The 25,365-nt window shown below is 46.6% G+C and overlaps 1 protein-coding gene across 6 annotated transcripts in view; it reads right to left on the minus strand.

Annotated features, from left to right (window-relative positions):
* Window positions 1-350: 350 nt before the first annotated feature.
* The window catches only part of SLC7A7 (solute carrier family 7 member 7), a 36,224-nt gene continuing 11,209 nt past the window's right edge, over window positions 351-25,365 (minus strand). For all 6 annotated transcript variants that reach the window (XM_057543605.1, XM_057543602.1, XM_057543600.1 and 3 more), the window contains 8 exons: window positions 6,004-6,129; window positions 4,975-5,119; window positions 3,333-3,456; window positions 2,975-3,078; window positions 2,584-2,680; window positions 1,489-1,638; window positions 1,095-1,278; window positions 351-871 (listed from right to left, as the gene is read on the minus strand). In XM_057543605.1, coding sequence (XP_057399588.1) covers window positions 768-871; window positions 1,095-1,278; window positions 1,489-1,638; window positions 2,584-2,680; window positions 2,975-3,078; window positions 3,333-3,456; window positions 4,975-5,119; window positions 6,004-6,129 — 1,034 coding nt within the window. In that variant the 3' untranslated portion in view covers window positions 351-767. The remainder of the gene's footprint in view (window positions 872-1,094; window positions 1,279-1,488; window positions 1,639-2,583; window positions 2,681-2,974; window positions 3,079-3,332; window positions 3,457-4,974; window positions 5,120-6,003; window positions 6,130-25,365) is intronic.

The raw sequence follows: 25,365 nt of genomic DNA on the forward strand, positions 1-25,365 counted from the left end.
GCTTTGTGGTCAGAGGTATGTGTGGTAGGTGGAGACTGTATCTGGAGGAACCACATTCATTTACCCCAAGATTACCTATAAAATATCCTTCAAGAAGTAGATATGCTTAAGTTTTTAGTGATAATTAAGAGGAATGGAAGTTGATAAAGCTTTTATCGAACAACCTAGCATTTTGCTACAGTAGCTTAGGTGTTCTCTTGTGTAGAGACTGGTTGCACCAGCCTTCAGCCACTGGCTCGAAAGGGGAGAAATACTCAGATTCTTTCAAGCATAAGATTGTTTTTAGTCTTCCTGCCAGGCTAATGGGAGCTGTCCTTGAGACGCTATATAAAAATGAAGCCATTCAGAGCTCAGGAACATACCCTTTTATTGTCTAGCACCTTTGATAGTTTCACGTCTCTAAAGGAGACGGGAAGTTTGGAGCATTATTGGGTCTTTCAGTGGGAAAGAGGAGTGGGCAGGCACACTGGAGGTGAGTGGACGCCTTAACACATGGGAACGTGCCACTGGAACCTCCAAGCCCACACCTGGCATGCTCCCCATCGCAGTCTGCTTTTTATTGTCCCTTTAAAAGAAATACGGAACAACATGTAGCAAAACAAATAAATTACTCTCCATCTCTCAGAAAGCAAGTTCAGAGGTTGTTGAAGCTGCCTAAGAGGCTTCTGGACAGACGCCTCCAAAGAAGTGAGTTTTTCAGCTTCCTTGGCTCCAGCCAGTAGGAGATGAGGCCCCTGCTTCCCACATCTCAGGATTTCTTGTGGTGTTTAGTTAGACTTGGGATCTTGTTGCTTGGGCATCTCTCCATCTTCCAAATCCATCTCTGCAGCAACTGACATACATAGGACCTGGAGATACCACGTGGCAGATGCTACAAAGAGAAGTTTGAGTCAAAACTGAGAAGAGGTCAACTGGGCTGAGTTCAGGTGGCACTGAATGGGGCTGGGCCCAAGGGGACAATTACAGTTAAGCCTCAACAACAGGTAGGAGCTATGGCAACGGTGATTTGGGAGACTAGATTTGCAGAAAAAGCCAAAAAAAAAAAAAAAACAGGCTGTACAATAGCTGAGCCGACTTGAGGATCCAAGGCTTACCCACAATCCTGCGGAGGCAAAGAGGTCGTTTGTGTTCTGGCACTCTGACGATGAAGAAGTAAAAGGGCAAGCCTGAGAGGGCAATGCCAATGCCGATGAGGGAGTTGATGGTATCACTGTAGAGTGGAACAGCCACCAGGAAGATGGTGCAGAAGCAGAAGACAACGGGGAAGAAAAGGCTGAGCTGAGGGCACAGAAGAAACAAGTGGAGGTTAGACAGCTCAGGGTGGACAGCCAAGACTACCCCCACCTCCTGTGACCAGCAGAGCACTGAGTGTTCTTGTCACCCCTTTCCTCAGCTCGGAACCACCCTCAAGTTCCGGGCAAAGGCTTCTGAATAAATGTAGGAACCCCCTGGAGCGGGTGCAGCGGAGGTGGGACGGAGAGGAGCTACCTTGAGAGGACGAGGCCTGTCAGGCTCCTTCCAGCGCAGGTAAAGCTGACCCACGATAGAGAGCCCCACGAAGAACCAGTAGCTGAAGCTGTAGTAGTTAATGAGCTGGAAGATGTCCTCCACACACAAGTAGATCAGCGCCATGAGACCCTGCAAGCGCAAGCCCACATCAGCTGCTCTCAAGGCCTGTCATGCAAGGCACTTGCCAGTCCCCTTTATCTCCCACAAACCCACCCCCTTGTCAAGTCCTCAGTCTCCGCAGCTGTCCTTTTCTGTTCCCACCCCGTTTACCACCTTAGTTTCAACACCTCGCTCCTTTCCTATTAAGTCAGTAGCCTTTTTCAGCCCATTCTTCAAACCCTTTCCAGGTTAATCCTCTGTACAGCCCAGCTCAAAACAGTTCCTCAAATAGCTTTTGCCCCAGAGCCTCTCCAGAATGGCTCCAACATACAATTCCAGCTTTTACCTTCTGCTACCCAACTCCACACTGCTTAACCTCCGGACTTTCTGATGCTGTTTCTCTCAACCTAAAGCCCATTCATCGCTACTATTTGCAACCCTAACCTTAAAAATCCACTTCAAATTCACTTTCTCCAGGAAGTCTTTCCTCGTTCATCCTCTACCCCCACAGAGTGACCATTTCTTCCTTTGAACACTACATCACTGTCTGCCACGGCAGTCGTTACCGTGTATTCCATGAACTTTATGCCTCATCCTGGACCAGAGGAGGTCACCATTCCTTAGAGAATATGGATTCTCTCAAGAACCACTGCAGCAGGGACTTCCTTGGTGGTCCAGTGGGTAAGACTCCACACTCCCAATGCAGGGGGCCCAGGTTCGATCCCTGGTCGGGGAACTAGATCCCACATGCATGCCGCAACCAAGACCCAGCACAGCCAAAATAAAAAAAAATTAAAAAAAAAAAAAACACTGCAGCAGTTATAGCACAGTGCCTTGCCCACAGTGGATGGTCCATCAACAGTTTTTCTATTAGAATCTTCTTTAGAGCTTCTGGGGAGCTAAGAACGGTTGTATCTACTGTTACTAAAGTTCCCCCACAATCTGGCTTTCAGCCCCAGTCTTGAGACCACTTACATTGAAGAGCAGAGCCGGCACTGGTGTGAACCGCTCAATGTGAATCATGCAGATGGTGTCAGGGAGATGGCCTTCTCTTGAGCCCACAAAGAAAAGCCTATATTGGGTAAGATAGGAGAGGCTGAGAAACTTGTGGGACGTGGGTGTGGCCTGGCTGTTGTGCCACAAGGCCCTCCCTCGCTGGCATCCCCTCCTTCAAAAGGGTTTGAATAATTTGGAATGGAGTTCAATGCTGAGACTCATAAGAACTGGAGGCTGCTGATGCGAACAAGGCCAAAGGGTTGTGACTGTCACTTCGGGATCACGGTGACTGAAGTCTGGGTCCTGTAAGTCCTGCCCTGCCCTGCCATAGCTCTTCACTTCACCCCTCAGTAAAAGGTGACACGCATACCTAGACGCAGCCACGATGGAGGCATTGAGGCCACCAAAGCAGGATAACGCAACCGCCACTGGAATGGTCCAGTTGAACACTCCAAAAATCTGGTCTGCAAATGTCTAAGGGAAAGGAATGGAGAAGAGTCATTAGCAGGACCTAACGGGGATGGAAGGCAAGGACAAGCATGCCCCCTGGTGCCCCCTACTAGCACCCCAACCCTTCTTCCACAGCAGGGCTAACAGGACCTCGTAAGCCCAGTACTCTAGGCATACTCTTTTCAAGGACTACCCGCTCTCTGGGACTTTGAAGAGCAGCACCGATACCCAAAGCCCACAGACACACCCTCTCCCTTCTGCTAGTGAAAACCCTTTACCACGGCAACAGCATCGCTGGCCAGGATGTCTCGCATGTCGAGCACCGTGTAATAGGCCACATTGGTTAAGATGTAGATGATGGTGACAATGGGCATGGAAATGCCAATGGAGAGGGGCAGATTCCTACAGCCAAACAGAATAGTGGATATATTAGCCCCACAGCCTCATCCCCACTCTCATTCTCAGACTCTGCCCCACTAATCCGGGGATGGGGCCTCCCGTGGCATTTCCCCAGGGCTTTTGCCTTTGAAGTTGCCTAGGATAGGATAGGATAGTGGCTTAAGCGCTGAACTAAAGACAATCAGGGAAAGGAACATCGCATTCCGAGAAAGGCCTACACAAAAAAAGGAAAAAGGATTAACAGATGACTGTGTCACAGCATGATAACAGCACAGGTAAGTTTTGTTTGTTTTACTCTAGAGGTCTCTTAGTATCAGGATTCCTCCCCTAAGGCTGTCAACACTGAAAAATTTGTATTAAGGTTAAATATGAAAGAAGAAATTATAGAGGGAAACTGAAATCTAACCTCTCCAGAGAATAAGATAGGCCCTCAGTAGAAAGAACAATATGTGTATCTGAACAAGCAATCTGAGAAATATGTTCACCCCAACCCCTTACTCAGTTTGAGAGCTTTGAGTGCCATCCTAACCAGAGGCCAAGAGAAAAACATAAAGACTTCTCAAGGTCCCTCTGGCCCAATAAAGTCATGATCTTTATAAACGTTCTTCACAGTGAGACTGGGGGAAAGAAAAAAAGGAGAGAGGGGCAAATACTCAAGTCATTCAGTTTCTGTCCAGTAGGTGGAAGCACCGCCCAGGCCTCGATCTGCTATTATCTGCTCCCAGGGTTGCAGCGCTAGATGTGTATCAGGAATACTCTGTTTCTCAAAGCCAAAAGGAGTTTATTATTATTTTGACTTAGAAATTTACAGAAACCTCACTCCCTGGCAAATCTTAGTTCCTAGAATCATTGAATTTCAGAGCCAGGAAAGGCTCTAGAGATCATATAATTCAACCCCCTCAATTACAGATAAGGAGCAGGCAGAGATGGCAGGGGATTCCCTCAAGGTCATCCAACAAATCAGTGGAAAGACAGGTCCAGGCCCTTTGACTCCCTGCCCAGTGTTCTTTTTACTCTGCGTGACTACAGGGCAATTCAGGGTAAAAACGGTGTCCTGAAACAAACAATACCGCAATTCAAAGTCAGTATGAATTTGAGAAACAAGGAAGGGATCAGAAGGGAAAGGAAGGTTTCTGGTAGTCTGTGACCTAAAGTTATATATATGGGAATAAGGGTGGGTGAAAAATCTATCAAGGAAAATCTGTTTTTTTAAAAAAAATTTTTAAATTTTAAAAAAGCATACACGAGCACATGGTACAACTTGCTTTGATTAATTCAGAAATGCATGAACAAATGAGAAAAAGCCTGGAAAGAAAAAATTTTTTTTAACACGCAAGAAAGTTCACCTCTTAGCTCTGCTACTGTGATCATGGACAAGTTACTTCTCTGGGCCTCCGGCCTCCAGTCTATTAAAATGACACTGATAAAATCAACCAGTTGTGGTATGCTGTCTGGCACACAGTAGGAGCTCAATAAATGATGGCTATCATTGCCATGGAAAGCTGATGGTGAGGTACCTACCTCTCAGGATTCTTGATCTCTTCGGTGACATAATTGAGGGTATCCCAGCCCGAGTAGGAGAACAGAGCCGAGTACAGTGCCAGAGCAATGTTGCCCATTGAAAATGATGAACCCTCAAAGGAATTTTCAAAGTGAGTCGAGGCTCCTGGAACCCAGAGAACATGGAAAGGCAGAAGGATTAGTGGCCTACACCCCAACTACAAGCTGATCCAGTAAAGGAGAGGAAGAATGTGACGATAATAGAATGTGTGTGGCTTACAACACCTTGGCAGCAAGGGTACCAGCGAAGGAATGGGGAGCAGAAGAGAGACATCTACAGTAACGGGCCAGAGTGCAGGCAGCAGCACAGGGATCTTCACAGGAAGGACCCTGGCGGCTCTCTAGAGGAAGGAACCACGACAGAGCAGAGGGCTGGAGAACGGGGGTGATGCAGTTCTGTCTGCCCCCTTCCTAACCCAGACAGCTGACACGGAGTGGAGGAAGGGCAGGGCTCAGTATGCCCAGTCAACAGAGTAGTTGCAGGGTAGGTGTTCACACCTGGGAACTGGGAGAGGAGTGGGTACAAGAGGTTCATTTCTGCCCTTGTCCGCTCCCAAGGGGAGAACAGTCAGAGCCACAGCATTGGGCTCGACAATCTGCAAAAACCGGCTCCCGGGAGATGGCTCCTTTTTGCCCAGATCAACCTCCTCTGGGAGGCAGCGTGCAGAGACGTGACAGGACAGGCTTTGGGGTCAGTCTGCCTGGGTACAGATTTCAGTTCCACTACTTAAGCTAGGGACTTTAGGGACTTCCCTGGCGGTCCAGTGGTTAGGACTCCGTGCTTGCATGGCAGGGGGCATGGGTTCAACCCCCCCCCCCCCGGTGGGGGAACTAAGATCCTGCAAGCCTCGGGGCATGGCCAAAAAAATAAACAAAATGGGAATAATAATAGTACCCATTAAATGAAATCATGCACAGAGGTCACTTAGAGGAGTATGGCATATAGAAAATGCTTAACAAACATTAGTTGCTGTCACTCTTATTTCTTACCCTGGCCAAGTCTAACAACGCCTGCGATGATGACGGCGATCAGCGCCAATACTTTTGCGTAGGTGAAAACATCTTGTACCAGGGTTCCCCACTTGACATAGGCACAGTTAATGAAGGTTAAGAGACCTGAAAGAAAAATAATACTGATTGGTGACTGACCCCACCATCCAGAGGGCCTTAGACCTCCCAAGCAATTTTTCCAGTACCAGTCACCAAAATAGACCCTTTGGCCAAAGACAGGACTGTTGGGGCTCTGACCTGCTCTTCATTGGAAACCTCTGCCCAGAATGCCCTCACCATTATCATTCAAAGGCACTTGCTGAGCACCTGTGTACACAGCAACATACACACACACACACACACACACACACACACACACGCCCTCAGCACTTATACAAGAGACAAAACAAAGCAACTGGATTTGCTTACACACAAAAGTGCCCACAGCAATAGGAGGCAACTGGTAGCGGAACAGGATTAGTGATGCGTTCCAGCTGTTGGTGAAAAGTCATGGTCTCTCCCCCTCTCCAGCCCTGTATCCCCTTATATGGACTCCAGGACCCAGCACTCTGATGCTGTGGGATTACTGTTAACCTTGATGAGTCCTGTTGTGACTTATCCAACGTCTGGGCCAGCAGGTCAGGATGTGTGGCCAGGATTAGGCTGGAGGCCAGACTTCCTGCTACTGCTGGCCAGCTCAGCTGCTTGTTTGCATGCTTGGAAAGACTCCTGGAACTGAGGTTCCTACAGAAGGGGGATGGGGCATGTTTCCTGACTGGACAATGCAAAAGTCAGAGCCACAAACATTCCTCAAGTCCTTCTATCCTGGGGTAGAGGCAATCCCTTTACTTGGATGAGCTTCAGCAAAATTCATGGATTGCCCTTAGAGCCAGGGTTCTTAACCTAGGGCTTCCACAGGCCTGAAATTCTTTGTAAAGTGTTACGTACATATGTCCAAAGAATATGCATTGTTCTAAGAAAAGGGTCCATAACTTTCACCAGAATCTCAGAGAAATCCACTACCCCACCCCACCCCAAAAAAGCTATAATCTGCTACTTCAGAAGAAGAAATTCAAGAGGGGAAGAAAATCAAAAGAAACAGTTCTGAAATTCAGCAGAATGTTCCTCAATCCCCCACCAGCCTCTTAAACAAGCAGGCAGCCACATACCCCGTACCTTCCCCGCTGTGGCAAAGTGGATCGTTTCACTGCGCCCTCCGTCCCAGCTCAGCAACTGGAGCGCTAGAAGGAGGGCTTAACAGCCAGCCCTTCTCCCGAGGGCTGCGAAGACAAGATCAGAGCCAGCCTGCCTTACCAGAGGAGAAAGCGCTGGGCTTGCCTGCTTCAAGCCACCAACTCAGTCCCAAGTACTCCCTGTCTCAGTTCTGGCAGTGGTGTGGCCCTCAGTGTCCCCAGTCCTTCTGTTTTGTTGTGTCCTGGTCTCATCACACTCTGGCCCAGAGGCTACTTCATCCTGAGAGGCAGGAAAGAGCAGCCCCTCAGAACAGCTGTCTCACCTTCTGTCTCCCCCTCCCTTACTGCCCAAGTTCTTTTCCGCTCTTCCAGAAAGGGGGCATTCCTGTCCCAAACAAACACTTGCCTTTCTGCCTAATAAACAAGCCAATGAACAACCAAACCTTATCACAGGGCTGGGCAAAAATGCACCCATAACTCCAGGCCAACGTAGTGTTAAGTTAATAAAGACACAAGCATGTAGTCTCCACAAGCATCCCACAAAATGGGCAAATCTTTCAGATCTGCTGATCCTCCTCAGCCAGTCGCCCATCCTTTACTCCCCACCAGACTTCTGGCTCCTGCCTCTTCTCTCCATCCTGTAACCTCCACCCCTCACCCTCAGGCTCTGCTGCTGACTTACTAATATAACTCAAGCCAGGTTGGATTAGAAGCATCTGGGACAACTGGAGCTACCATATTCACAGAGGAATGGGGTCATCCTTTTCCTGGATTCAACAGGGATCCAGATCTACTGTTAGCAGAGATCACTCCCATTTTTTTCCGCTCTGATCCCAAAAGTACATACTCTACTCCATCAATCAGAAGTGCACAGTTACCCTTGACGTTAGAGAGTCATTTATCGAGATCATCAATATTTATACAAGCGTAATTCTTGGTATCTCATCTCCTATCTCAAGTAGCTTATCAGACAAATTTTCACACCGCTTGTTTCTAACAGGCCTGGTAAACAGAACTGCCTCCACATTGTATCTGTAGTAATGCTTCGACTCTAGTAATGGTTAGGAACCCACTGTAGCTTTACACATTAAGCATCTGTCCCCTGGGCTTATCACTCAGTCATACAGCAGTTTTCATATCAGTCATTTTCCAAAGCTACACACTGTAAACATATATCGTTGTATAAAGAAACCTGCCTTTCTACTAAAAAAATAAGTTGAGACTTATTTTTGAGAATTAAAAAAAAACATGGTAAGTACTTATTATGTATTTGAACTGGGTTTGAATTTTCAAGACTGCATATGTCAAAAATATGCAGAATGACCATTCATTCCAGTTTGCTGTCGCCCCTGGGTAAGACAAACAACCCGAGGCTTATAAATGCACTTCATAAAGAATGATATAAAAAAGCCATTAGACCTATGAAAAGTGATTCAAACCAAGTATTCATTAGGGAGTGGCTGAAATCAAATGTGTCACATAGCAATACCAAGTAAAAATACTGGTGAGGATGTGGTATAACTGGAACTCTCATCCAAGCCTGGAGAGAGTATGAATTGATGTATGGGTTTTGAAAAACTTTCACTTTCTATTAAAATGAACATACACACATACAATGACCCAGAAATCCCACTCCATGGAATATACCCAACAGAAATGCATACAAAAGTACACCAAAGGATGTAATTGAATTTTTAAGTGATAAATTTATCTTTTGCATTGGCAAAGAAATGAAGATACTGATCGGCAATTTTCTTGTATACTGCAATCAGTAGAAGACAAATCAGAGGTATTATTATTGTCCCCTCTGTCCGTTGTTGTGTTTCTCTTTTTCATACTGATGTGAAAAGCAGCTGACTGTTCTTTGACAACGTAAGTCTCCTCTTAAGATCTCATTTTCACTATATAATTGGCTATGATACCTGCATGTATTTCATCAGGTCTCCAGCTATTCAGAATGATGATTTCTAATATATTTTTCTCCTAGTACAAGAATAAGAATTCAGTAGCCATAATGTTTTCTGTTGCCTGTGAAAAATGGGCTTTTTAATTTAGTTAATATGACAAAGTTCATCTTATTTAGAGGGATTATTTTTAATGTTATTATAATAAAAATGACACCTTTATTAAAAAAAAAAAAAATTCATGGGTGGACTTCCCTGGTGGCACGGTGGTTAAGAATCCGCCTGCCAATGCAGGGAACGTGGGTTCGAGCCCTGGTCCGGGAAGATCCCACATGCCGCCGAGCACCTAAGCCCGTGAGCCACAACTACTGAGCCTGCGCTCTAGAGCCCATGAGCCACAACTACTAAGCCCGTGTGCCACAACTACTGAAGCCCATGCGCCTAGAGCCCGTGCTCTGCAACAAGAGAAGCCACCGCAATGAGAAGCCTGCGCACAGCAACGAAGACCCAATGCAGCCAAAAATAAATAAACTAAAAAAAAAAAAATTCATGGGTAGCCCTCAGGGTCACCAGGGGGACAACACTAAACTGGGATAGGCTTGAGAATTAAGAGACTGGTTCCGGTTCAGAGTCAGTCTGTAGCCACATGCCACATGCTTCTGTTCTCAGCTCTGTCCAAGGATGTGGACAGGGAAGAGCCAACTCCTTATCCTTTACTGCAACAAATTCTGAAAAGAAAATACATGGATTGTTTACATTTTAATCCCTACAGCTTCTCTAGTCTACTTCCATATCCATCCATCTGTATCCTTCCTCTTACCCACCAGTGTTCCCTCCTCCACTGCTCCTGAGCCTTCGCTCTCAGCCACTGACCCACCATCTTGCCCTGATCTGCTCTCTGTATTGAGCACAGGAGGTTCGGTTTGAACGAAGAAGGGAATCCTCTGGAAAGAGCGCTGGCCCTCATCCTCCCCAGCACACAGCTTCCTCCAGGGCCTCTTGGCCGTGGGAGCAGGAAATGGGTATGGCAGGCAGCAGTGCTGACTGGGCTCTCTGTCCCCACCCCCAGCGGATACAGCTGACCGGTGGCCCCAGAGCCCAGCCAAGTGCACTGTTCTTGAAGTGGAGCCTGACCTCCTGCTTCAGAGGCAGGGAAGCGGGTGGGGGTAGGACATGGGGTTAGAATAATATGGAGGCAACTGCAAGTTAACCTCAAGGACAGAGATGCCCTACCCTCCTACCTCTAGGTGCAATTCAATCCCCACCCAACACTGGGCCAAGACCACCGGAAGACAGTCTGAAATTCACCTCGGACCCTTGACTCAGGTGCACCCCATTCCTGCTTTGACCCCTGCTTTGGAGGAAGAAGCAGCTGAGAAGAAGTCACTCCTATAATTATCTAAAGAGCTGCTCCTGAATGGTCATGAAACCCAGCCTCCATGGGCCCCCTGGAGGAGGAGGCTAGTTCCAGCGCTAAGGCCCAGCGTCAGCTCTAGAACTAAAAGCAAGGAGAGCAGATGCCTGGCTTGATCCAGAAGTGAACAAAGCTGGCAGGCCCATTCAGGATCAGACGCCCAGATTTAGTTTAGATGCGCAAACTAAACAGTCCCTGAAAAAGAACATTCAGCCTACAATTCTCCCAGCACCATTAGTTTTAAATACATTCGACATAACACACAACTTAGGCTGCTATTTAAGCCATTTTCTGCTTCAAATTCCCAGGGACTGTAAAAACCTCAGTAATTTATTAGGCCACTCATGCCGTTTGTAAAGAGACCACCAATAGCTCTTCCTCCCACCCAGCCAAAAACTTCTTCCTCGCAACTTGTAGCTAATTGTCCTGGACCTGTCCTCTGAAGCCACAGAGCATCAAGCTAAAGCCTCTCGCACATCATGATAAGCCCTTCTTATCATTAAAGACTGACATCCCGTTCCCCTTGAGTCTTCCCTCTTCAGGCCAAAGACCTATTTTCTTCAACATCTTGTGTGATAAATATGGTTTCCCACTCACCAGCCCAGTTCACTCCTCTGTATTAATTGCACTTTGTCAGTGTCTCCCTGGAAACTGAGACCCACACAGAAAACTCCAGATATTGTTGCAGGCTACGGAGTCTCAGTTTGAATTCGTCAACTGTAACTCCTTTTTTTCTCCCAAACTGATGAACTTTTCCCTCTCCCTGTGTTTGGGCCTATTAAAAGTGATTTTTTTTTAATCCCAAATATGGGGCTTTACATTTATTCCTAGTAACTTTCCTCTCTGAATTTTTAGGCATCATTTCCATTTACCAGAAATGGATTTCCCCTTTAATTTTAATCAGTTCAAATGCCTTCAATTTTGTGAAATCGGCAAATCTGATTAGCAAACCCTCTGGGTCTTCACTGAAGTCACTTATAAAAATGTTGACTAGGATAGAGCCCTGTAGTCTATCACTATAGACCCTCCTCTCTGCTGTCATTATTCCACAACGTCAACCAGGAATCCACCAAACTATTTTTTTTATCTAGTCCACCTTTTTCTACCTAGTCAACAAGAATATCACAAGAGTTTGCCAAGAACCTCTCTGAAATCTGTATACACATGTCTCTGCTCTAGAAATCTAATGATGCTATCAAATAATGATTCAAATGAAATTAGTACATATTTATGCTAGAATGTTCATAGCTATACCATTGTAATAGTCAAAAATTTGAGGGGCTTCCCTGGTGGCGCAGTGGTTGAGAGTCTGCCTGCCAATGCAGGGGACACGGGTTCGAGCCCTGGTCTGGGAAGATCCCACATGCTGCGGAGCAACTGGACCCGTGAGCCACAACTACTGAGCCTGCGCGTCTGGAGCCTGTGCTCCGCAACAAGAGAGGCCGCGACAGTGAGAGGCCCGCGCACCGCGATGAAGAGTGGCCCCCGCTCGCCGCAACTAGAGAAAGCCCTCGCACAGAAACGAAGACCCAACACAGCCAAAAATAATAAATAAATAAATAAAAATTTAAAAAAAAAAAAAATTTGAAACAACCCAAATGCCAATCAATGATAGAATGGCTAAATGAATACAATGGAATACTAAACAACAATGAGAATGAACCATCTACAGCTCCAGACAAAATTATGGATGAATGTCACAAACTTATTAAGTGAACAAGCCAAACACAAGAGAATACATACCCTTTATATCCATTTACATAAAAACAGGCTAAATTAATCTATGCTACTAGAAGTCAGAACAGTGATTTCCCTTAGCGTGTGCATGGGGGGCACAGGGGAGTGACTGGGAGAAACACAGGAGAGGTTCAGGGGGCTGCTTTTTTGATGTGGATGCTGGTTACATATGTGTGTTCAGTTTGAAAATTCATCAAGCTGTACACTTATGACATGTGCACAGTTCCTTTTGTATATTACACTTGAATAAAAAATTAAAATTGAACAAAAAATGAGGTTAGCTTGCAGGTTACTAGAGATCCTCCTTTTTTTTTTTTTTTTTTTAATGAAAGGATTTTCTTTCTTTATTTATTTATTTATTTATTTATTTATTTATTTATTTATTTATTTTTGGCTGTGTTGGGTCTTCGGTTCGTGCGAGGGCTTTCTCCAGTTGCGGCAAGCGGGGGCCACTCTTCATCGCGGTGCGGGGACCGCTCTTCATCGCGGTGCGCGGGCCTTTCTCTATCGCGGCCCCTCCCGTTGCGGGGCACAGGCTCCAGACGCGCAGGCTCAGCAATTGTGGCTCACGGGCCCAGCTGCTCCGTGGCATGTGGGATCTTCCCAGACCAGGGCTCGAACCCGTGTCCCCTGCATTAGCAGGCAGACTCCCAACCACTGCGCCACCAGGGAAGCCCCAGATCCTCCTTTCTTACCTTCACACTTTGCTAACCAGGTTTAACAGATGAGCCTAGAATTTGGGGAGGAATCAACCTCAGATTACCAGTGCAGAATGCTCAGAATCCACCTCCTTCTCTTTCTTTTTTTTTTTAATTTATTTACTTTATTGATTTTTGGCTGCATTGGGTCTTCGTTGCTGTGCTCAGGCTTTCTCTAGTTGCGGCGAGCGGGGGCCACTCTTCGTTGCAGTGTGCGGGCTTCTCATTGCAGTGGCTTCTCTTGTTGTGGAGCACGGGCTCTAGGCACGTGGGCTTCAGTAGTTGTGGCACTTGGACTCAGTAGTTGTGGCTCACGGGCTCTAGAGCGCAGGCTCAGTAGTTGTGGCACACGGGCTTAGTTGTTCCATGGCATGTGGGATCTTCCCGGACCAGGGGTCAAACCCACGTCCCCTGTATTGGCAGGCGGATTCTTAACCACTGTGCCACCAGGGAAGTCCCTCCTTCTCTTTCTTGGAAAGCCAGGTTATCGCTTGTGGTAGGCACAGTGGCCCTGAGAAACAGAAGAGTCAGTGTGAAAGACTTTTGATGTGAGAAAGACTTGACTAGCTACTGCTGGCTTTGAAGATGGAAGGGGGCCATGAGCCCCTAGAAGCTAGAAAAGGCAAGAAAATGGATTCTCCCCTAGAGCCTCCAGAAAGGAACATGGCAATGCTGACACCTTGATGTTAGCCCAGTGAGACCCTTTTCAGACTTCTGACCTACAGAACTGTGAAATCATAAATTTGTGTTGTTTTAAACCACTAAATTGGTTGTAATTTGCTACAGCAGCAATAGGAAACTAATACGTCACTCAACAGTTTCCTTTTTATACCCTTCCTGTTCTCCAAGGTCCCGGAGATGCCTAGTAGTCATTCTGTCATCTCAGCTAATTATCAATTCTTTCCATTTGTTTGCAAGTGTATAGTTAAAAACATTTAAAGCAATGACACGGTTTATTACTATCTCCTCAACTCTCTTGGTCTTGTTTTTTTGTTGGCCTAGATCTATCGGCCTGTTGGGTTTTTATTGAACCCTTTCTTAGGTGAGCAATCCTTCTGCAGGTAAAGTTAGAGGAAAAGTGGGACTGTGGCCTCTCCTTTCCACCATCTATTATTATAGATCTAACTGCCCCCAGAGCATCCAGCCTTGCCCGTGCTGTTCTCACTCTGAACATTGCTCTCGGAAACTTTTGTTGGCCTTAGTTACTTCTTCAGGTCTTACTTTATGCTGGGCATTAACCTTCAGGACACTCTCCTTGCAGGGTCACTCCTTTATTTATTTAGTCTTGATTATGTCACCTCTCATTATCTCTTGCGTATCATTTCTAAAAATCTGAGCTCATCAAAAATCGATGTGTTCGGGCCTTCCCTGGTGGCGCAGTAGTTAAGAATCTGCCTGCCAGTGCAGGGGACACGGGTTCAAGCCCTGGTCTGGGAAGATCTCACATGCCATGGAGCAACTAAGCCCACGTGCCACAACTACTGAAGCCCGCGTGCTTAGAGCCCCTGCTCCGCAGCAAGAAAAGCCACCACAAAGAGAAGCCCGCACACTGCAAAGAAGAGTAGCTCCCACTCACTGCAACTAGAGAAAGCCCGTAGCAATGAAGACCCAACACAGCCAAAAATTTAAAAATAAATAAAATAAATAAATTTTTAAAAATCAATTAGTTTAAAAAAATCAATGTGTTCAATCACATCACTTTCTTCAGATGATTCTCCTGTTCTTCCTAAATAAGATAATTTAATTATTGTATCAGAATTTCATCTTGAAGGGACTTCCCTGGCGGTCCAGTGGGTAAGACTCCACACTCCCAATGCAGGGGGGCCAGGTTCGATCCCTGGTCGGAGAACTAGATCCCGCATGCAGGCCGCAACTAAAAAGTCCGCATGCCGCAACTATGAGCCCACATGCCACAACTAAGACCTGGTGTAGCCAAAATAAATAAACAAATATTAAAAAAAGAATTTCATTTTGAAGACACTCCTGGTCTTTTTTCTGTTTTTAAATCCCTGGCTGTAAAATTGTAATTCTTTGCCCTGAACTTTTCTGCAATCTCTTTGCCTAAAATTTAGAGTACATTTTGGAGGAAATCCAGCATTTCTTTTTCTGGGACATACCAACTCTGAGAAGGCATAATCACTTCCTCACAAGGATTCCACATTGCCCCTGGTTATGTCAAATAATAATAATAATAAATCCTTATCCTTTAGAGATACATATTGAAGTCTTTATGGATTAAATGGTTTGATGTCTTGGATTTGATTTAAATAATCTAGTGTGGGTGAGGAAGGGGTGGTTGGAGCATAGATGTTGATAAAACAGTGTTGATAATCATTGATGCTGGTGCTTGAACCCTGGGAGTTCACTGTACAATTTGCTCTACTTTTGTATATGTTTGAAATCTTCCGTAATATACCATTTTTTTTAATGTAGAGAGGTACTGCTTCTAATAGAATGCAATTGATTTTAGCAAAAGTGCTCAGGGAATTGAAGCTTCCATTGCTACCATATTTCCCTTTTGTACAAATTTTATGATTTTTATGAGGAAAGCAAAACACTTATTCTTCTGATCTGACAGTGTGCAGTAAATGCCCACAGTTACATCATTCCTACTTCTTTTTGCTTTTATCTTCGTGTTCTCTTCACCATGCTTCTTCCCTTAGGATGGGGGTTTATTTCCATATACTTTACTATGGGAGATCTTCAGGAAAAATCCCTAACTGGTATCTGAGAGCCCTCTGATAGCACTATGTAATAATTCTTCTTCCCAAGGTAAGCAGATGGGATTAACAGAGGCCAGGGCCTTGGTGTCCTTTCTAAGAGATGGGCCATGTATCTATAATGAGGAAGGAAGAAAGAGACTTCTCCTGTTTAGTTGTGAAAAGCAGCCCTCCTGCAGGCAAAAAGCTGGAGGCAGTACTGGGTAGTACTGTCCGTTACGTTTTTTGGGAAAGAGAGAAAGGGGAGGTAAAATCCTTTGACAGGGTCTCTGTGTCTTGGTCCTGAAATTTCCCTCTCACTGCAATGAAAAGACTCAAAACATAACCTTGCCCAGAAGGAGCAGGCATCCCTTATTATAGCAGATCCTCATACAAGTACATCTCTTTGATATACTATATCAATCTCAGCTTTTCTAGCAAATCCATCACTTTTGAACAAGGTATACTTTTTTTTTTTTTTTTTTGGCTGTGTTGGGTCTTCGCTGCTGAGCGCGGGCTTTCTTTAGTTGTGGCGAGCGGGGGCTACTCTTTGTTGCGGTGCACGGGCTTCTTTTGTTGAGGAGCATAGGCGCTAGGTACACGGGTTTCAGTAGTTGTGGCTCGCGGGCTCTAGAGCGCAGCCTCAGTAGTTGCGGTGCACGGGCTTAGTTGCTCCGCGGCATGTGGGATCTTCCCGGACCAGGGCTCGAACCCGTGTCCCCTGCATTGGCAGGCGGATTCTCAACCACTGCACCACCAGAGAAGCCCAAACAAGGTATACTCTGTCACTGTCATATTCTAATCAAATAAATTGTTTCCTCCTTGCAGTAAATGTAAAAATCAAATGTGTTTATTAGCCTCCTTGAATGTTGATGAGTCCAAAAGCATCACTCCCAATCTTCTAGCTTCTCCAAATGCATTACTGAGCAATTTTTCCAACTTTATTCTTCTTTCTCTATAATACCTCATAGCCTCCAAACTACCCAGATGTATACTTTTATCTGTGTATTTTTCCCCTTCCTCTAAAATTTCAGTTTAAAGCTTTATTAAATGCATCTCTCCCAATCTCTATAACATCTGCTCCATCCCTCACCAGAGTGTATCCTCTGGTATCCTAGCATTTACATTCCAGGACTCAGTTCTGTGTTCTCTTTTTTCTTTCACATACACAGACTTCAAGTGACAAAGAGACGAAGATTCTACCTGCCACTCCATTCGCTATCGTGAACTTCAAAGTCACCAGTGACACATCTCATGTGTCTTCTGACTGGTGACGTCATTCATCCCCCAGCAATCAGCAGAAGGATAGCGGCCTGTGGGCTTAATTGGGGTGAGCAAGCTCTCTGTCACGTGTTACTCAAGAAAAACCACCCGTCTCTGCATTAGGCTAGTCTATGCATAGTCAGAGTCACACTGCTGGGGAGCAGTCCAGCCCCTTAACTGGTATGCTCAGGCCTGCGAATACCCAGATGTCTCCAGAATACTCTACCGAGGCTGTTCCCTCAGAAGGACCAGATTTAAGCTCTCCAAAAAAGCCTCAGCTTTTCTGCCTAAAGCCAGACATTTCAAGTTTTTCCTTGTTTTCTTTACTGCTTGTTTTGTTTTTTGTTGTTGAATGCTGGTTTAGGATACTCTCTACAACTTAAAAACCACTTTTTCTTCTTGATTCCTTGATCGATTATTTCTTCCGCACTTCCTAGGTGCTGTTGCATCTCTCAGATAGCAGCTGGTCCTCAAACACTTTCACCTTTTCAGGCTACATAACCATGTCACTTACTCAGGCTTCATGGGTGAGAGCATCCGGCAAGAAGACACACGGAGCATAAGCCCTGTGGGTCACTGGATCAGATCTTCCCACCCTGCCTTCTGGAGCCTAGTCAGCACTTCAGTTGCTGTGGGTCTGTACCACAGGAGGGAGCAAGCAAGCACTTTGCACCAGGAGGTTCACCGATTAACGGCTCCATCGGCTCCCGTCTCAAAGCCAGCGAGTCCTTGGTGACAGGATCCTTACTGGTTTGCTCAGCTAGGTCCAGTTCAGGTTCTCAGGAATGGGTCCCCAAGGCCGACTGAGCATCAGGATGGCCTGAGGATCCCCTGAGGAGTGTGAACCTACAGCTCTGGGGCTCCACCCCTGAAGTTCTGGTTCAGGAGGTCTGAGACGGGGCTCGCCAGGGGAGCCTGATGACCTGCCTGCTCTGGGCTACCTTAGGTCATCACAAAACAAAATCATCACTTAGAGAACCACCTTGATCAGAGCAAGCCCAGACCCTCACTTAACTCAGCATTCCTGGTTCCACACGAGCATCACTCAACGAGCTTCAACAAAGTTCAGTGCTCGGGCCCCACCCAGGACAATGAAGTCAAGCTCTGGGGTAGAGCCCAGGCATCGGCATGTTTTTAAAGTTCCCTGGGTTATTCTAAAGCATGGTGACAACTGAGAACCTCTCTTCCCAAGGCCCCCATCAGTTCTCCTCGGCAGGAACTTTCTGCTTCCTCAAGTCTTGTTCTCCAAGCTAATTTCCATTCTTCTGCCCAGTGGTTCAGAGTTCTTTGGCTGGGGGAAAAGAGAGGGAGAGGAAGGGGCCAGAAGTATTTTTTTTTTAATATTTATTTATTTATTTATTTGGTTGTGCTGGGTCTTAGTTGCAGCAGGTGGGCTCCTTAGTTGCAGCATGCATGTGGGATCTAGTTTCCTGGTCAGGGATTGAACCCTAACCCCTGCATTGGGAGCACAGCGTCTTATCCACTGCGCCACCAGGGAAGTCCCAAGTGTTTTTTTTAAACCCGCTAGGTGACTCCAATGGTCAGCCGAGGTTGGGACCCACTGTCCCTAGCTCCTTCCCCAGCTTCCTCTAGGCTGTCCCCTTAGCCTCTTCTGAGGCAGAGAGAAAGAGAACAGAAAAAGGAAGAGACCAAGGGTGAACCCCTGAAAAGCTTTCGGGATCAGGCCAGCACAGAGCTCCACCTCCCTCCCTGCTGTTGAAGAGTTTGTTCCGAAGTTCACATTTACCCCATACCAGAAAGACCTCAGCGCTCTGACTCTAGTCCCCTTGCCGCTGTGAATGTGGAACGTGAAATGTAAGCTTCCTGGGCTTCCCTGGTGGCGCAGTGGTTGAGAATCTTCCTGCCAATGCAGGGGACACGGGTTCGAGCCCTGGTCCGGGAAGATCCCACATGCCACGGAGCAACTAAGCCCGTGCACCACAACTACCAAGTCTGCACTCTAGAGCCCGCGAGCCACAACTACTGAGCCCGCGTGCCGCAACTACTGAAGCCCATACACCACAACTACTGAAGCCTGTGAGCCTAGAGCCCGAGTTCTGCAACAGGAGAAGCTACCGCACTGAGAAGCCCGCGCACCGCAACTAGAGAAAGCCCGCACACAGCAACGAAGACCCAACACAGCCAAAAATAAACAATAAATAAAATAAATTTATTTTAAAAAAAAAAGAAATGTAAGCTTCCTCACCCCCAGCTTAAAATGGATAATCCCTCTGGAAGAAGCAACTAGCTTCCAAGTAGAAAGTTCAAAGGGCAAAAGGCAGTTGGGGGCCCAGCATCTGGCTGTTCCACCTCGTTAGCCACAAGGACACGAAGTCTTCTGGTACCAGGAAAAGCTGCCCGAGGACAGTGGCCAAAGCTCTCAGAGATCTGAAGTCCTAGAGCGTCCACGAGCGGCTCAAGCAGCCACCCTCCCCTCTGCCCGGGCCCCACAGTGGCCCTCAGCCCCCAACACCCTGAGAGCCAAGAGATGCAATGCCTTTCTCGGCCAAGCTGAATCTGGAGCTGTACCTTCTGTTCACTCCTCCAGCCGACATTCACTGAAAAGCACCTACTACACGCAAATCACGAGGGTCAAGCGTCAGGGATGCCGAGACCGCCTGATCTCTAAAGAGTAGTCTGTTCACAGGGGGCCCCGCATGTGTGCTGCTGGCCGACTGGTACAGCAGGCAGACCGAATACATAGGAGATAAAACATCCCATTAACAAAAGGCAGAAATCTAGACCAAAAAAACTGGGTCACAGGGTCGCTGACATTCTTACATACATCACCTAATTTAATCTGACAGAGTAGGTTTATTATCTTCATCTTACAATTGAGAAAACTGAGGCCACTCAGCCAGTGGCCAGCTCAAAAGCTTGTACACATTCCGCTACACTATTTGCCCCCCATTTGCATGCAAGGATGTGGGCCGGGGAGTGGGACTATCTCCCCCTGGGGTAACAGGGCTTCCTGGCTGCAGAGAACTGGAGCAATCCTCAAAGAGCTCTAAGAAGCCAGAGTAATCAGCTTCAGGAGGGGCTGAATGCACACCCCTCTGGTTGGGAAAAGTAACCATTTATAGAGCCCTGAACGGGACAGCAAGATTCCTTCAGAACTCAGAATTCATCCATTCATCCATTCATTCTTCCATGCATCCATCCATCCAATAAGCATGTATTGAGCTTGAACCCACTGTGTTCCAGACCCTGTGCAGACTCTTTGATTAAGACCCAGTCCCCAGCCTTCCCAGAAAAGTAAACTTGGATGATTATAAGAATCAGGTGTTATGAAAGTCACTGAGAGGCAACCCATCCAGTCTGGGGCAGTGAAGTGGGTGCAGGTGGGCACCAGGACCACTGTTACCTGCACTGAGTGTACAGAGGCTAATGCTGGGGTAGGGGGAAGGGAGGTGGAATTCCTAGTAGAGAGGGCAGCATGTGATTACCCTGACCATGCAATGAGTGAAGTCACCCATGCATACAAAAAACTTACCTAAGCAATAATCCGTAAATGATTTCAAGGTCTATTAGCAATACTAGCCTATCTAGGGCTGTAGTTAGTTCATCAGCAGTTCTAAAGGAGGACTACACCCGTAAAGGAAACGTAAGCCACCCGGACAGAAGTAGAAACCGTATTTGCTCTCCCGAAATTGTCACTGATGAATAGGAAAGGGTGAAAGTATGGTAGAAATATAGATCACGCCTCTGTGAGGTAGAGTCCTATTCTACAGATGAGGAAACTGAGACTAATGAATTTAACCTGCCTGATGCCATGCTCCTCACCACCATGCACCGCTGCCTCTCAAAGGGATGAGGATGCGCCCTGGACTGTTCAAGGGACAGAAACGCTGACTCCAGGATCCCAAGCATTCCAACCATGGGGAAGACTTCATTGTAGGGTATGAATATTTCATCCAAGTTTTCCAGAAACACACCGCCAAACCAACCTAAGGTGGGCTTAAGTCTTTCCCATAAACTCCCCCCTCAGCTTCGGTCCCTTCCACTAACAACTGCCTTCCTTGCCTCCAGAGTCCATCTTCTAGAAAGCACATCTATATTCCCTTCTCTGCCCTTTCTCCACAATGCAGTCTGACATCTGCTCCACTACTCCAGTGAAAAGCCTGCCAAAGTTCCCCTTGACCTCCTTCTTGTCAATTCCAACGATGTTCCATTCCATATTTTATTTAACAGTTCTTCCGAGAAAGGCTACTTTTGAGTGTAAACCCACCTCCCTTGGGTGCACTGCCTTTCCTCGGAACACTTTACATATCTGTCTCTCCCATCAACTGTGAGCTATGTGAGGGTAGAGATTGGGTAACAGTTATCCTTGTATCCCCAGGGCCTAACCCAGAACTAGGCAGAGTTGATACTCAATAAATCATGCTGGATAAAGAAACGATCTCTCTGAAATGACTCCGCCCTCACTTCCCTGAAGTTTCCCTCTCCAAAGTCACCAGTGATCTTCATGTTGATAAATCCAAACAACTCCACTCAGTCCTATCTAGCTTGACCTCTTAGCAGACTGGACACTGTTGGCCACGGGCTCCTCAAACTGCTCTCTTCCACTCACCCTCTCCACGCTTCCCTATTTCTCTGGATGCTGCTTCTCCATCTTTTTTGCAGAATACCTCTCCCTCAACGTTGGTACTCTAAGGATTCTTATAATTCTAAGAATTCCAAGAATGCTATCCAAAGCCCTTTTCTCTTCCCTTTCTATATCCTGTCCCAGGATCATCTCATCTGCTACTGTGATTTCAACTACTATACACTGATGATTCCCAAAAGTATATCACCAGCCCAACTGTCATGATTCCACATACATAGGAATATCTAACCACCTACTCAACATCACCAGGCACAAACTGATCCCATCAATTTCTTGCAAACCTACTACTGCTCCTCCAGTGTTCCCCCTATAAGTAAACGGCATCACCATTCACCCAGTTGCCCAAGCCAGATGCCAAAGCTCAGTATCTTATCATCATTGACAATCTCTACCCATATCTAACTGGTGTCCAAGTCTTAACCAGGCTCTTCATCCCCAAAACATGACTCTGGTCCAAGCCACCAGCATCTCTCACCAGGATCATGGCAACAGCTTCCTAACTGGTCCCACTGCTTTTGGTCCTGCAAAGTCAGAATAATCTTCCTAAAAATCACAAATTATTTAAAATCTAAATCACAAATATCACTCCTCTACTTTGAAAGCCCAAAGAGGTTTTTCATTGCCTTAGAAGAAGCCCACCAAACTCCTTAATGTAGCATGTGCTGTAGGTTATATTTTCCAAAGATATCTCAACAATATCTCCCATCCCACATGCTTTTCATATAATGTGACTTTAACACTCTGCCCATCAAGAGGTAGGGTCTATGCCTCTTCTCTTAAAACTGGATGGTCTTCTGTGAATGTTTCTACCTATATAGTACTGCAGGAGTGATACCATGTGACTTCAGAGGCTAGGTCATAAGAGGCAATGCAGTTTCCACTTTGCTTGCTCGGATACTCATTCTTGAAGCCTTCAGCCACCAAGTAAAACAGTCTGATTGTGCTGAGGCTGCCATTATGTGAGAAAGCTCAATGTAGTCCATATGGAGAGACCACATGGAAAAGCCCTGATGCGACTTGAGAAAAAGATGCCCATCTAGCCTGCATCTGCTTCAGCTTTCGCCTGTTTCAGCTCCTGCCACCATCTGACTACAACCACATAAGCCCCTGAGCCAGAACTGCCCCACTTAGCCCTTCCCAAATTCCTAAGCCATAGAAACCACGAAAGAATAAAATGACTGTTTGAAAACACTTAGTTTTGTGTGATTTGTTACACAGCAATAATAACTAGAACAGTTTATATAAAGCCCTGAACAACCTATCCTATGACCTCCATCTACCTCTGCAGGCCAACTCTCAACATTTCCTACCTTAAACGCAATACCTAAGCTCCTTTCGGTGTCTCAAAGATGTCCTTTCTTGTCTTCAAGTTTTCATACATACGTTCTTGCTGCCTGAGATGCTCCTCTTCCCTCTCTACTCAGTTAATTCTTCTTCATTCAGGTGTCAACTTCCTTATGGAGAGCTTCCAAACCCCTAGGCTATTCAGGTTTCCTCCTGGGTTCCCTGTGCCGCACCAGTCACAACACTCTTCATGATCCATTGTAATCTTGGACTGGGTTGCCCATCCTGTACACACACACACACACACACACACACACACACACACACACACACACGAGAGCTCCATAACGACAATGACCAGTGCTGGGAAAACAGCAGTTCAGGCTTTTGTCATTTCTTACCTAGATCGGTAAGAAAGCTATCTAACCCGTGTCTCTGCCTCCAGACTTGCTCTTAGGTCCCACCCCAGCTGCCCTGCTCCCTCCTTCCAATCCTGCAATGGCTCCTTATAGGCTTCAGGAGAAAATCTAAACCCTCTAGGAAGGTTTGGCCCCGTGCGCTAACCCCTTGCCTCCCCTTGTCCCCTCACATCCCATAATCCCCCATGCACAGCCCGCACCCCACACTTTTTCTCACCTTTGTGCCTTTACATTGCCTTTCCCTGTGCCTAGAATTCCTTACGCCTTCTTCATTCAACAGATATTTACTGAGTACCTAGCGGACACCAGGCACTGTTCTAGGTGCCAGAGGCTCAGCAGTGAGCAAAACAAAGTCCTTACTTTCATGATGTTGATACTCTAGAGGCAAAGATAGATAATAAACAAGTAAAGAATTAATGTCAGGTGGTAAGAAGTCTATAGAGAAAAACAAAACCGGCTGGGAGACTGCGAGTGACCATTTTAGATGGGATGCCTTCTCCGGTAAGGCAATATTTGTGCAAAGACTTGAATGGAGTAAAGGAATAAGCTCTGAAGGCATCTGGGGAAAAAGCCTTCCCGGCAGAAAGAACAATACGTACAAAGCCCCTGAAGCAGGAGTGTGCCAGGCAAATTGGAAGAAAAGCATGAAGGAGAGGCCCGGAGCTGCAGGGGAGAGAGTGAGGGTGAGAGGGATGAGATGTGTCAGAGCGTCAGATGGCGTCGGCTCTGTAGGCTGTGGTGAGTGGGTTCTTCACACCCCCCCCCCCACTGACTCCTCTCCATCCTTCGGTGTTGGGTATTGACTGCGGACCTCACCTCCTGAATTAGCCGCACTCAAGCCCCTCCCAGCACTCACGATATACAATGTTTCACTGACTATTTTTGCCCTTCTTCTCCACTAACCATGAGTTCCCTGCAAGAAGGGCTCTACCTTTCAGCCTCATACTTTAGAGAACCCACCACATTCAGTAAATTTTCCTCAAATAGTCAAAACTTTCTTCCTTTGTTCTGGTTCCATGCCCTGCAAGGAATTCCCTGATTACTAGATGGGTTCCCCAGTGACTATGGTACTAGGAAGGGGGTGTCTTGAGAGCGAACACATGCCTTCTGCCCATTAGAAATCATACATGTGGGACTTCTCCGGCGGTCCAGTGGTTAAGACTCCGCGCTTCCAACGCAGCGGGCACGGGATTGATCCCTGGTTGGGGAACTAAGATCCCACATGCATCATGGCACGGCCAAAAAATAAAAATAATTAAAAATAATTTTAAAAAAGAAATCATACATGTATGCTCACCATGTACATTAATAGACTGACATCAACATGTACCTCTTTTTTAGGTAAGTGTGACTCAGTTGGTGGGAAAATGACCGACTCTGGGTCATGATGACCCTAGGAAGGCACAGCTCTTGGAAGGGCACATAAGCATCCCAGCAGAAGCCCCAGGTGGCCCCTCTACCTCATCACTCAGCCCACCTTCCCTATTTCAGAAGGCAACCCCATCACCTCCCATCTGCCCAAGCCTGAATCCTTAGCATTATCTCTGAGAGCTCCCATGCCCTCCACACCCAGAAGTCCTAGAAATCCCACCTTATGACTATTTCTTTATCCATCCCTTCATCTCCCTTCCAAAGGCACCGCCCACAGTGCAGGCCACCACTACCCTTCAGGTTGCAGCTCCCTAACCGGGTACCCCTACCTTCTGTCTCTCACTTTTTTCCAAATACACTCTCCACAAAGCCAGAGTTCTTCTTCAAAGCAAATGTGATTTCATGTCTCCACTTAAAGTCAACAACTTCTGCCTGCTCTCAAGATAAAGTCTAACCTGTTTTGGCACCATATAAACCCCTGCGGAGCTGGCCCTGGGGCTACATTTCCAGTCTCTCCCTTCTCATTCCTCTCCTACCCACATTCCAGCCATACCAACTACCTGGAATTCTTGGACCGGTTCTGCGCCTTTTTGTACCCTGCACCTTCACACGCAGTTCCCTCTGTGAGAAGTGTCTGAGGAGATGGCTGTGTTTCTATTCAAAATTCAGTTCAGACATCAGAGTCCCTGTACTGTCGTCCTAAGCGCTCCTCCCCACAAGAGGAAAGTCGTCTCCCTTGCTCCTAGGGTGCCTCTTTCCTGGCTGCTTGTAAGC

The sequence above is a fragment of the Balaenoptera acutorostrata genome, chromosome 3 (genome assembly GCF_949987535.1).
Source record: "Balaenoptera acutorostrata chromosome 3, mBalAcu1.1, whole genome shotgun sequence".
NCBI lineage: Eukaryota > Metazoa > Chordata > Mammalia > Artiodactyla > Balaenopteridae > Balaenoptera > Balaenoptera acutorostrata.